This window comes from Dermacentor andersoni, chromosome 2, assembly GCF_023375885.2.
Source record: "Dermacentor andersoni chromosome 2, qqDerAnde1_hic_scaffold, whole genome shotgun sequence".
NCBI classification, from domain to species: domain Eukaryota; kingdom Metazoa; phylum Arthropoda; class Arachnida; order Ixodida; family Ixodidae; genus Dermacentor; species Dermacentor andersoni.
In genome coordinates this window covers 35,202,666-35,217,025 of record NC_092815.1, presented here as the reverse complement: position 1 = coordinate 35,217,025, position 14,360 = coordinate 35,202,666, and the positions used below count along the sequence as shown (strand labels likewise).

Genomic DNA, 14,360 nt, shown 5'->3' with positions numbered 1-14,360 from the left:
AAGACGTGGACTGAAAGAGGAACATGTACGACGAACAAGGCGTACATGTTCCTCTTTTAGTCCGCGTCCACATCCAACCAGCTCGCCCACATCAAGCTTCTACTATATAGGCATGCATCTATCGCGTAATCAGCTTCCCAGACTTCAAAGACATGTAACTTTCTGCCATCCAGCACTCCTATGCGAACGAATTAAAAAAAAGGTACATTCCGGCGCATCTCGTGATATCTAGACGCCTAGCGGACGTCGACAAACGCGCCCCGCCCCCGTCAGCCTGCAGGCGGCAGACGCCATAGAGTTTCCTACACAAATTTTTGTAGGAAACTCTATGGCAGACGCCACACAGCTCTCGCGCAACAGCACATGCGTTTCGGGGAGCTACACTTCATTTCACACATCGGGTGCAACGCTGCGGAGGCTAGATTTGCGGTGGCTGCGTTCGCGCATAGTTGTCAGTTGTTTTTGACCGATTTCTCTGAAAATGTTCTCATATAGGGTCGGTCATGAATAATAATAATAATAAAGTTGAATGCTTGGAAACATACAAACCATTTACTTAAACGGCTCATGGCACTTTTTTTTACATCCAATTTGGTTTCCATTGCTGTTCTTCTTGTGCTTATTATTTGCATTCCATCGCGGCAGCCTCAGGTGCATGCTCGAGTGAGGAAACGCCGCAAACACGTAGCTAAGCATAGAAGGAACGCGCGGAGGGATATATTTTGGTTACCGAACTTCTTGCGTAGATTCGACCTCGTTGCACCTGATGTAGGAAACAGAGCATATAGGTCGGCGGAAAACTCGGAGTACAAAAGAGGGTGAAAGAGAAAAGAAAGAAAAAAATATGAAAAATAGGAACAAACGCAAAGAAAAAAAAAACAATTTGATTTAAAACGGAAGAAAGAGGCAAAGAAACAATTTCCGTTTAGTGAAGGAAAGATGGGATATACGGCCTATATATGTCGCAGTGATGCTGTAGGGTAATTGTTTCGTTCAGTAATTCAATTGAGAACAAAGGCGGTGAGCGGCGCATCATTATAGCTGTTCAGCCTAGGGGTCACACGTATACGTCGAGTCGTCTATATGCGTGCTGTCTTGTGATGAGCCATGTCGGGTGATGGCGTACTTTCAGGTCTGCCGGAGAACTCAAGAAAAACCGCTTCCTTGGTAAACGCGTGCTTTTATCCGACTGCGTTACATGGCTTCAAGGATGACACACCGCTCGGATAGTGAGGATAGTTTAGTTAAAACGCGTTTGTTCGGATAAGGTATTTTCTGTTTGCACGTTCTCTTTTACCTTCAACGTACACGTACTTCGTACAGACAAGCCCACACTCCTCAAATCATTTAACCGTGCCAGGCAGCGTATAGGATACTGAGTAAACACGCGTAAGGAACGCGTAGAAATTGTTTTGGATGCTTCGATGGCTAAGCAGGAGTGAGATGGTAAGCACATGTCCGAGTTTTACCAGAAATACACCGCGCTAGAAAAATACTTGAAATAGGTGGTATTATTTCTTTCTTTCAGTTTGCTGTTTACACCAGGTGATGTTTAACATCAGTGAGACGTTTCAATATTTTTCATAGGTTTCACAGCGTTTAGCCCTGTCTGCATAGCTCACAAATGTACAAAACTATAGTCGTGTTGTCCAACTGTATGTGTTTCGCATAGGGTGCATGGAGAAGGTCGATAACTGGCTTACTATATCATTGCTCCAAATATGTTAACTCATGTAGTGCCGATACAACGACAGCCAGGTATACTGTAGTATGTTTTGTCAATTAATATAGGAATCCAAGAAATAAAAAGTATTTGCACGATAAAAATTCGCTATGTCATGAAAATTGTACAATTCGAACAATGAACGACTGGAATCCTCTGCCAGCAGACGCTTCGCACCGCTCCAATCCTAGCCACTTCAAGTCATTCATCGAAGACGTGGCACAAATGTAATACCCACCCTTCATATAAAGCCCCGCACTAGGTGGATTTTAGGAATAAACAAATAAATAAATAAATAAATAAATAAATAAATGAATAAATAAATAAATAAATAAATCAAATTACCACGTATTTCAAGCGGCCTGTAGGCTAACACAGAGGATCTCAAAAATATCCCAGAAAAGAATTACTGCAGCAATAGTTTAAATATGAGAGCACAACAACTACGACCCGTACAAGAACAGTAAATCTGCAATTAAGACAACGGCAGAAAAGATGCAGCACAGTTACGGACTAGTGGAATAGCATCCCACTCATCCCTATGTTGTGCTATCACACTTCCCAAAAGCGCAGGACAGAGCAAGATTACTTTTCTCGTGGAGCAGTCGTTGATCAGCCATAAAAGCGCAGTGGCAGAAAACACGTAATAAATTTGGGCTCTGGAGGCGTTTTCTTTTTCTTTTTTTCGCACGCACATCTGCCCTCCTGTTGTCGTTACCACGCTGAAACGAAAACAGGGTTGCTTACTTTTTGCAGTCAGAAAGGAAAATTTCCCTTGAGCTGCACTTCGCGACGAAGCTGCGACAGATTGCCTTAGAAACTATAGTATGTGCGCTGGAACTGTATGTGACGGATTTCCGTAAATGCGCACTTCAGATAGTGTTAAAGATATGTGAACGGTCCCGCTCCTTCTTCCTGTACCTTACATCGATTTTATGTGGTTGGCTATTGTTTTCTCACCCATAAGAGACAGAGAGGCGCGCATGGAATACTGTATATTGGAGGTGGTTGGAGGTGCGTGCGCGCGTGCTGTATATACAATACTGTATATTGGAGGTATATTGGAGGTGCGTGCGCGCACGCACGCACGCACGCACGCACGCACGCACGCGCACGCACGCACACACACACACACACACACGCACACACACACACACACACACACACACACACACACACACACACACACACACACACACACACACACACACACACACATATATATATATATATATATATATATATATGTATATATATATGCCTGTGGTGGGCTAGACGAAAGGGCTTCGCTTTAAAAACTATTGAATAGCCTAATTATGGCAGGGAGGCAATGCAAACCTGCACACGCCCAGGCATTCTTCGTCACCTTTAGGGACATAGGAGCCGAAATAGCGGAGGCAAATACCAAGAGGCATCAGCGCTGCACTGCGAGAACACAAGGAAACAAAAGGCAGGGGGAGCAAACAGACGGGCGTTCACCTGGGTACCCTACGCTTTGCGAAAAGAGAAGAGAAATAGCAAACGAGGGAGAAAGGAAGAACTGCGCGCATTCCACAGGACGCGCCACAGGAGTGTAAATGGAAGCGCTTTAAACTATAAGTGTGTCGGGATCAGTGCACTTAACTTATAGCCGCAGGCCTACCCCGCGAGGTTGCCGCTGTAGGTTATCGTCACAACTTCTCAATATCTCAGGAACCATCGTATGATGCTTAAGAGCAGCGATACTAGAGGCAAAGCCTGAGTGACTTAATACATATTTCCCACTTTTTGTTTTTCTCGACATCACTTCACATAGTCGCGAACACTGCAAATTTGGAAATTTGTACCAAAATGCGTATAAGTAGAACAGCTTTTCACCGTAAACTACACCATGCCCTGCTTGAACGAAGTTCATTATGGATGGCAATTACGTTTCTGACATTTTCGTTGGTATGGACGGTATTCAATGAGAAGCCTTTGTTTGATGTGGACAGAATTCAAATAGCCCTGTCACCGCAAGGTGATGGAGAGCGCCGCTACCTTTCTTCTTTCTTATGTTTAATGTGGTTGTAGTGCATTAAGAATATTCCTTTGTTTCTCGGCCGCTGGTGCGAGGCCTGTTCCGAGAGCAGCTCAGGGGCACGGTAACTCGTTGGCAGTCCGGCGATTTGCCAGGAATGAACGCCTAAGGAGACCGCGAAAGGAGAAGGAAAGGAAGAGGGCGGGGGGTACAGGGCGAGCCGCCCAGAGGGCATAATCGAACGCGTTCATCACGCGCTCTCTAAAGCACATTTTTATTATTTTTTGCGAGCCATAAAACCGCAGCGGTATTCACGTCAGCTCTCAATTTTCTATGCTCCGAAGCGGAAACGAAGTGCCTTTCACTTCCCACTGTACTTTCCTCCTTTCTAAGCATTCCTTTCCCTTTCCCACAACTTTCTGTGCTTGTATGTGGGTATCTGTTAGTCTGCCTGTATACGTCTGTTCGTGTGTTTCTCTGTTTGCGCTCGCACTTTTGCGTGTGGGCGTGTATGTGTCAGTGCATGTTTATGCGTGTGTATGCGCGCATGTACTCCTTGTTCGTGCGTGCGTGCGTGCATATGTACTCGTAGGTTGATTCCTTATCAGCTCCTTGATAAAGGTCAAGTAAGGAGAAGTAAAACAGCCGAATGAAAATTACGTGTAAGGGGCAAGCGAGAGAACGTCGGGAAAATAAGTGAACAAATATATGTCCGTGAAAAAAAGAAGCATAGCGAACAATAGCACTAGCGTTCCCGATACGGAGCGTTAGGAGGAGAGAGAATGAATCACGCGCGAATTAAGAAGAATAAAGGGCATTTTATTATAGTGCCTTTTTTTTTCCTCATTTGCTCCTGTTCCAGAAAAAAAAATGCAAAAAAAGATGTGATCGTATTTTCCGTCTCACTCAGCACTTATTTCTTTATTCTTTTTCGTCCCCCCATTCCCCGGACTACCTTGCTCGTCGTCCACTCAGTATGCTCGGCGCCTATTCATAACACAGCCGAGGGGGTCGTTCCCTACAGCCGACTGTTTAGGCGGCGGCAGGCGGGGAACTTGCCATCTTGAAAGAAGGATTTGTGGAGAGGAATTTCGCGCTTTTCCCGTAATTAAAACGTTAAACTCCCTTCTTCATCCTCGCTTCGGCTTCCCACAAGCCCGAAAACCTGCATACGTGTATTGTATGTCTTTTTACGCCGGTGGCTCCTCACATGCGTTTTATGTGCGTGTCCGTTTTCGTTTTGTTACTTTTTTTGTTTCGCGGAAATGAATTGCCTTCGTCTCTGGATCCCTGCTAACCACAGGACCTTATATCTTGTTCTGTCCGGACTTAACGCATGGCTATTCAGGAAGGTTTTACTTCGAGTTGCTTTCTTTATATCGGTTTTCTTCTTCTTGAACCCCAAGGAGGCTATATTCAGAAAAGTTCGTTTTTTTTTAAACATTTTTGCCGAGATATGCCGCAAGAGAGTTGGAATAAAGCCTTGCCAGCTTGCTTAACGTTTTGCACGGCTTTCTTGAAGCGAGATCGAGAAATGGAAATTGCGGTTTTCGGACTTCTTTTTCAGTCTATGCGTAGAATGTACACGCGACAACATGACAGGATTGCTCCTTTACATGGCATAATACATTTTCTATTGAAATGGCGTTTAAGTTAGCTCAGGTAAGATTGAGGTATTCAAAGCTTCGTGCAACAACATCGTTATGTCTCTGACTCATTGCATGTATAGCTTTTCTTTTTATATTAATATAAGTGAAATGTACAAAAAAAAAAAAACTCCCACGCGTTTCCTTCACCCGTGTAAATACTTGTATAGGCTGAAGTATAGCAAGAAACTTCTATCAGCCGATGTATGTTTTTGCATTTCTAAGAAGATTGAAACCATGAGCTTCAGCTCTGCTGGGTCTTTACGCTAAAGGCTCCGACGTACGCACGCCATTATTGACGTCGCTTAGTTCTCCTTCTTTTTTTTTTCTGATGTCTCGACATCTTTTATTATATGTACTTACGCAGGAACGAAAAGGCATGAGGCAGTGGAAACACAGAGGAGGAGGAGGAGTAGATTTTAATGAAGAGAAAGGAGGAGAGGTCGGCCTGGAGAGCGTGTCTCTAGCCTGCTACACCTCACTGGGGAAAGGGGAAGGGGCAAATACAGGGAAAGGTAGGTGGCGGGTGATTATGTTATGGTACAATGAGCTACTATGTACACGTTGTCCAATATGCGGATGCGCAGTGTAGACACAATACACGCAAGAGTAATATTGTCACAAAAAGTTAATGCGCGAACACATTTCGCACTAACTGCACGTCTCACAGGTTCTAGAGGCGATCATCTAAACCAGACTCACTTAGAAAGTTCAAAAGTGATTTTATGGCCCGTTGGGCACAGTCAACACTCCTCCACGCGTCCAAAAGCTTTTCTCCCGAAAAGGGGCGGAAGTCCAAGCAGTCAGCAGTAGGCTTGAGTGCTCTTCACTCGGCCACATATTGAGGGCACACGCAACGTACGTGAGTTATTGTCTCGGGAGTGTGACAGGCGCTACAGTCAGAGTGCGGTGCTTGTTCAATCTTGTGAAGGTATCGGTGGGTGTATGCCACACCCAGCCGTAATCGATGAATGAGTGTTTCCCAGCCTCTCCGCAACCGATGTGGAACCCGGAATCGTAAACCAGCGTCAAGTCAATGGAGGCGCTCTTGCCGATGTTCGGATTGTCCCAATGTCCCATAGAAGTTTTGATGGAATTATGGAGCAAGGCGTTAATGTCATACCAGGAAAAATGAATTTTTATAATGTTTCCGTCAGTGTGCGCCTTTTTTGCTTCCCCGTCAGCCTGTTCATTTCCAGCTATTCCACAATGGCTAGGAACAATGGCTGCAGCACGATGGTGTGCCCGGAACGAGATGCCTCAGCAAGCAGAGACATGATATCATAAACCAGAGGACTATATGCGGTTCCATCATTCATATAATTGCTGATGAGTTGCAGTTCTGGTTTTGAGTCACAGAACACTGTCCACTTCTCGAGGCTTTGTTGCAGGAAACACAGAATAAGGCATAAAGAAATACCGATGATGCATGTGAAGCAACTAGCTTTATAAGTAGTAGAATTATGTCTTAATAAGAGGACATGTAGTTTATCCTGGTTTTACAGCAAGGCTAATAACGCGACTAGGTGCAGTGGATAATGTTCGTTCGAAAGCTATTTAAAGAAATCGTGAACGGTAGCGTAACAAAACTCCGGGGAGATATTGAGCAGGGCACCGAAAATTGGCGAAATTAAACAATTTGAAATGTGTAGGCTAATAAGACGTGTTATGAGATATCGCCATGCGCTTTATTGCTTTGTGGGATATTACACAGGGTGCGGCTTCAGAATTGTCAATTTTATTGTGATGAAACTTGACATATAAAATACGTGTCTTATGAAAATTTCGAAGATGTTAGCGTATTAGAAACACTGGAGGAAATTTTCAAATACTATCAGGGCATTTGGAACACTTCTTTGACGTGCAAAATAATTCTCAGTTTGTTGCTGGGAGCAACTGGCTCAACATTCCGGCTTTGAACTTTGCATGTATGCTGCTTCTTGGGAGATTTCTTAGTCCACATTCTGCAGGGACGCGCTAAAGTATACTGAATGAAAGCGTATCATAAGAAGCCAACAAATAAAGACACCAAGAACAACACAGAGGAAATTACTCGTACTTACTAATTGAAACAAAGAAATTATCAATTAATGTAATTGAAAGTGGATGAAAAAACAACTTGCCGCAGCTGGGGAACGACCCCATGTCTTCGCATTACGCCTGCAATTATCTACCACTTGAGCTACCGCGGCGCCGTCTTACCATCCACGTTCTGAGGTATTTATGTGTTACTACTAGAGCTAACCCTGGGAGCGTTAGCCAGCGCCACCATTCACAAACATTGGCGGCGGACGTGGAACATCCTTTCTGCCGCAGGCGTCACGAGTACGTGACCTTTTTAGATGAAGGCAACTGGTCAATAAACCCACACGTGCTACCTGAAGGCATCAATGTTCCATTAATTTATAATTTCTTTATTTCAATTAGTAAGTACAAGCAATTTCCCTTTTTTGTCCTTGGTGTCTTTGTTTGTTGACTTCTCATGATAGGATTAATGAATATCGTGCCCCTTAGTTAATCCCTTCCTTCTTGTTCACTACATAACGAGGGTCTTGAATCCGGCAACATTGATGCCTTCAGGTAGCAGTTGTGGGTTTATTGACCAGTTGCCTTCACCAAAAAGATCACGTACTCGTGACGCCTGTGGCAACAGAATGTTCCATGTCTGCCGCCAAGGTTTGTGAGTGGTGGCGCTGGCTGACACTCCCAGCGTTGGTTCTAGCAGTAACACATAAATACCCCAGAAAATGGATGGTAAGGCGGCGCCGCGGTAGTTCAGTGGTAGAGCATTGCACGCGTAATGCGAAGACGTGGGATCGTTCCCCATTTGGGGCAAGTTGTTTCTTTATCCACTTTCAATTCCATTAATTTATTTCTTAATTTCAATTAGTAAGCAGAAGTAATTTCCCCTGTGTTGTTCTTGGTGTCTTTGTTTGTGGGCTTCTGATGATATGATTAATAAAAATCGGGCCCCTTGATTAACCCCCTTTCTTCTCGTGAATGAAAGTGTGGCACACATAAACACGCATATGGGAGCACTTTTATATAGATACTGGAACACTTCTACACTTATTATCGACTATTGAATATGTCTTTCTAAGTTCACTCTGGTGTAAAGGTTATAAACAGGGACAAGGAGCCCCAGAAAGGCTGGCTTTCTAACATCAGAAATGTTTATTTACTAGCGGTAATTGTAAGCGTTCACAAGCTGCCGTCATATTTGATGCGAACGTTTCACTCACTCACTCACTCACTCACTCACTCACTCACTCACTCACTCACTCACTCACTCACTCACTCACTCACTCACTCACTCACTCACTCACTCACTCACTCACTCACTCACTCACTCACTCACTCACTCACTCACTCACTCACTCACTCACTCACTCACTCACGCAATCAATTAGTCGATAGATGGATCGAACGAACGAAGGAATGGTCGTTTGCCCGTCCAGCATGCCGACGCCGAAACAGCTGTTGTTTCATATATCACGTATCCTACCCACTACGGAGTATTGGTTGTAGTGCTAAATCGTCTCATTTCTTCCTCCTCATGGGAGATCGCAAATTTTTCAGGAAGACCAGGAAGCAGGAAGCAGATTAATGAATAACGGTATCATTTAGCTAATATTAGATTGCTTTTTTATTAAATAAAACACTCGACCATGTGATCTTCGTTGCCGGAACCCCCTAGTGACAAATAAAGGCGAGAAGAAGGCCAAATACAGATGTATTAACTGATTATCGACACCTCATGTTACCTTGAAGACTTACTGTCGTAATAGAAAATTTCAAGTGCTGTTTACAAAATTCCGCCTGTCGAGTGCCTACATTACACTATTATCTGCATAGATCTGGTCTGGCACCCTTCCCCTTGTGCTTATATTGTGGTGGGGATGAGAGAATAGAACACTTCTTATCATGCTGCCATTTCTCATCCTTAACAAAACATATTTTCAGAAGACAATTTCACACTGTTGGATTTAATCTTGCTATTTTCGACACTTTATCTTCAAGAGCCTCCCATCTGGGACCCTGTCACAGAAATGTTGGTGCAGCTGTTGTTAAGTTAATTCACAGCTGAATCGGGATGATTTGCTTGCTGAATGCCTGAATCTTTATCTGATTTTATTTATTGTTTATGTGTTCGAAATTTCTCATTAGACTTTCCTTTTGGATTCGACAAATTATTTTCCTAACTCAACCCATACGTGTCGAATCCCTCATAGTGGCTACGAGCCACTTAAAGTGGATGTCAATCAACCAACTACTTGTGCTGTTGCTTTCCTATCGTCTTTCATGTACATCTCATTATGGCGCTTAGCCACTTGGAGTACAAATAGGCACTAGCGTACAACAGCGTCTCTGCGTGTACAACTGACAATTGCTTTTTGGGCGTCCTCTAGCATGAGTGTAGCACAGCGCTAACGGAACCACCGTGTCCTCGCTAACCAAGTCAACCAAGCCATGCCACCTGCTCTGGCGTTGTTCCCCGAACGGTGTTAGCCGTCCCATACGGCCCCAGTTTCGCAATAGACGTGTACTGGGAGACCACATCGTCGCGCTGCTCGTATCTTTGCGCAAGTGCGGCCGCCCAGCGAAGCGCCAGTCTTCCGCAACACTAATCTCCGTATCCCGCAGTCTACTAAGATACGGTGTCGCCAGGGAAAACCCAGTCGTTGCGCAGAAAGAGCGGCGTATGCGTTGACGGTAGGTTGCTGTCAGTGTAGGAGGTGCCTTCCCGGCGTAATCGAAAGGAATAGTTAGGAGCTGTCCCAGGGTTTCGTCCAAGGCGTGGCGTAACGCGCAAGAGCTCAACAGCCAGAGACTTCGCTGTTCGTTGCAGAGTAGACAGCCAAGATATCGGGCATTGACTTCTGATTACCGCTGTCGTTGCCGGCGACATTACGTGCGAGGAACTCGTTTAAAGACGACCATACTAAGCGTCTAGATTAGAGTCACCTGCAGTTCTCGCAAATTCCCAGACCGCGTAAAGTTTGCACTGATCTTTTTTACCCGGATAAAACCTTATTCTTCTAGGTATATGGGTAGGCTTACTGGAAGTGCAAATGAAATGTTCGGAAGCAAAACGGCGTCACCTATATTTTTCCCTCCCATATTCATCGTTAATTTATACAGTAATATAATATAGACAATCACGCACTGGCATCAATAAATGGAAACACTGCAAAAAGTTGAAGAATAGTTAAAGTGGCCTAAGACTAAATAATTAAGTGCGGAATATACATTCGAAAACGTGACCAAGGTAATCTAAAAATATTTCGTGGCGATAAACTTATTTTCTTCAAGACTTGCAGCAGGCCAAAATCAAAGCATAGTGCCAAGGGAGAGAATGTTGTTGCCTAGTAGTATGAATACGTTGAGCAGCGCCTTTCTTTGCCATGGCAAAAAGCGAGTGGTTCCGCAAATCATGCGTAATATTGACATCCTCTTAGCCATGCATGTATAAGGTAGACCACGTACGATGTAATTTACACTGCGGAACGTGCATGGTGTAATGCTCATTGAGACAGCAAAATGTCTTGTATTCACGTTTCAGTTATGGTACAGCTGTGTCATCAAATGGAGGTGCTGACATGTTCAGAAACAGGAAGGGTATTGTTACACACAACAAATTTAATCATTTCTATAATTGCGTCCTGAAAAGAAATTGAGGCATCTTACAATCATATGGAACGTTATAATGACATACTAATATATCGCAACATATGTATATATATTATATGTAGGTCACAACCATGAAACAAGCTTTTTTTATTGAATCGCAAAGTCCTCTGATAACCAAACCAAGAAGAAAAGAGCAATTGACACAGCCTCCCAAAATCGTTATTTTGAAGCGTTGTTGTCAAGAGTAACATTTTAATACTTTGGTATAGACAGGGGCTAATATATTCTGCATTGGCATTCTGCACAGACAGTGACGATCATGCTTTTCTAATCTTTCACTAATAACTCTAACTTTGTCTTTAAATGTCAAGTGCTTTCGTCATCTCGTGCATCAAATCCTGCATTGGTCTGACGTTGCCTAAGGATTCAAGAATCTTAAACTATCAATAATCTCGAGCCTTCCTCAAAACCCTTTATCAATGAAAAGGACAAAAACATGTAATTGCTTCAATAGGCGTGTTTTTCTATGTTTATATTTTCTTTAACCACAGACAGGCCAGCTGTTGAAGGTCGCACCGAGAGATCATTCTGAAGCAACAACATCACGTTATATCAATCAATCAATCAATCAATCAATCAATCAATCAATCAATCAATCAATCAATCAATCAATCAATCAATCAATCAATCAATCAATCAATCAATCAATCAATCAATCAATGCGCTTTATTTAAACAATTCGAGGAATGCACACAAAGATAGTTGGACCAACAGCCTAGGTGGCTAGTAGCTGGTCAAATATACAAAAATACATATACCATTCAACCAAGTACATATTTGCTCAATGAGTAAGAACATTATTTACATGAGCAAGTATTATTTTGTCTAGGAAGAGTTATTACGTTTGGCCATATGTTGTTGGACAACGTGTTGCCCTTTTTAAGCCCTCTTATTTCCGGTGACGTCACGATAACGCCCATCGCTGATCTACTTGCTATTGACTCGTTCACTTTTCTGCAGCTTCATGCGGTGATATCAATTTTTTAAAAAAGCGCTCCCGCAGTGTTATCCCATTTGTTTACGACGTTTAACATGCTGTAACACTTTTGTCGGACATTTTAGCAATTCACCTGTTGCCCTTCATTCGATATGATTAAAAACGGCATTTATTGGCACAAAGATGAGAACGACCGACGTGACTAGCAGTACTAAATTCCACAGCAAAACGTGAATAAATATTTCATAAATAATTGCAAGTTTTCTTCTCTAAGAAGTAGTGCATCACTATTACATATAGTGCGCTAACAAAGGCAATGTGAGTAGCTACACTTTCTTTGTGTATGTCTTTTTTTCATAGGCAATAAAGACTATACTCGGGCAGGAAGAGCCGTTTCGCTGCATTTAGATGGAATAAGGCAGAAAAATAACTGGGTGCCAGTAAGCTTAAGACTTTCTTTGGCCGGCAGTGATGAGTAGTAAAGAGTGGATTTATTGGCAGAGAGGCGTTTCCGCAAGTATACTGACAGGAATCCACTGCTTTTCTTCTTATGCTGCAGAGATTCCAGCCAGCTCGTCGTCCACGTCCCACTCGCCCGAGGCGTTTCGAGCGAAATCGGAAAAATTGCGCAACGGCCAAATGCGAAACTCCCTGACAAGGCCCAGCGATCGGGGTGAGTGTCTCCGAGCACTCAACAATAGCGCATTCATGCAGGTCGCTAACTTCTCTCATCTTTCGATGAGAAGCAACGACGCGCACGCCAATTTCGGAAGGCAGTGCGAATAAAAACATCACAGTTCACATCTCGACTTGGTTAGTAGCACTCGCTGAAAGAAGCTCAAGTTGTATTATTTCATTTATGTTTTTCTTTCTGTAAATTTAACACCGTTGCCAGCGTCTTTGGGACCCCTGACACAGGAGTCAGTCAGTCAGTCAATCAACCAATCAATCAATCAATCAATCAATCAATCAATCAATCAATCAATCAATCAATCAATCAATCAATCAATCAATCAATCAATCAATCAATCAATCAAATGTCCTTTGCTTTATGAGTCAAAATACTGATAAATTTACTGAAGAGTGCTAGAGCACCAGGCTGTATGGGGTCCAGGCGACAGGAAGTTATATAAACGATGAATGTGAAGTAGGACAGTAGTTACTTAGAAAATGCAGAGTGTTGGAGATTAAAGAAAAACAGTTACGTGTATATTATTCTTACTATGCAAAACAGCAAACAAGTGATAAGAATTCAATGTATATTCAGACAAACTTGGGACGTAGACTGCACCCCTCCAAAATAAGAAAACAACGTACGGTTAAATGGAAGCAAACGTTCTCTACGTTAACAAATGTGTAAATAGTGTAAGATTTGTACTGGAGAAGAACGAGTAGCATGCACTGCTCTGTGAAAGACGACGACAACGAGTTGTTCGAAGCCTTGTGCCCGTGTTGCCTAAGCTGTGTGACCTCTCGCTGCGGTGCTCTGCTCTTTGAGGGCTTCATCAATTAAGCTATTAGGCCTCTTGAATTTGGTAGAGGTTCTGGGCCCCTGAAAAACCTGGAACTTCGCGGCCGGACGTTACGTACCTATTTCTGCCATGTCTGAGGACGTCGCGCAGCCCGATCCTCCCCAGGCATCGCGTGTCGTCTGCTCCGGTGCTCTACGCCAACGAGATCCTCAAATCTTCAGTAGCAGAGACCACCATGACGTGGAGGATAGGCTCTCGTCATACGATCTCGTGAGTGCACATAACAAATGGGATGACACAGCTACACTGATTATAACGTCACGTCATGTTCCATCTTTCTGGAGCCGCTAATCTCTGGTTCCGGAATCATGAAGCCAACCTTTGCACCCGAACAGCATTTACGAATTCTTTCAAAGAAGTCTTCGGTCGCCCTGCTGTGCGCAAGCTTCGCCCAGAACAATGCTTGCGTAGTCGTGCTCAGCAAAAGGGTGCAAACTTCACCAGCTATATTGAAGACGTAGTTGACCTTTGCCGGCGCATTAATCCCGCTATGCCCGACGCTGAAAACAAAGAATGTTCTGAGGGCATAGAGGATGACGGCCTTCCAAATGCTCTTGGCGAAAAATCCTGAAACGGTTGACGAGGTCATTACCCTGTGCCAGCGCTACGATGAGCTCCGAAACAACGCCTCACTACGCGCCGAGCTGCCGCGCCGGGCGACACGGTTTCGGCCCTAACCGACAGTTGCAGTGCTGCTCCCGCCCACTCCCCATTCCTCGACCAAATCAAACAATTCGTTCGCGAGGAAGTCGTGCTTCAACTGTTACTGCTGCTTGCTACCCAGTCATCCGAGTTTTCTTTGTCCCCGGAACTCCAACGGGTCATACATGAA

The 14,360-nt window shown here is 43.8% G+C and overlaps 1 protein-coding gene across 3 annotated transcripts in view; it reads left to right on the top strand.

Moving 5' to 3' along the window:
• LOC126542473 (lachesin-like) overlaps positions 1–14,360 on the top strand; it is a 209,708-nt gene that overhangs the window by 178,197 nt on the left and 17,151 nt on the right. For 2 of the 3 annotated variants that reach the window (XM_050189556.3, XM_055077274.2), the window contains one exon: positions 12,556–12,669. The exons of the other annotated variant lie outside the window; for it this stretch is intronic. In XM_050189556.3, the coding sequence (XP_050045513.1) occupies positions 12,556–12,669 (114 nt within the window). The remainder of the gene's footprint in view (positions 1–12,555; positions 12,670–14,360) is intronic. 3 annotated transcript variants of the gene reach the window in all.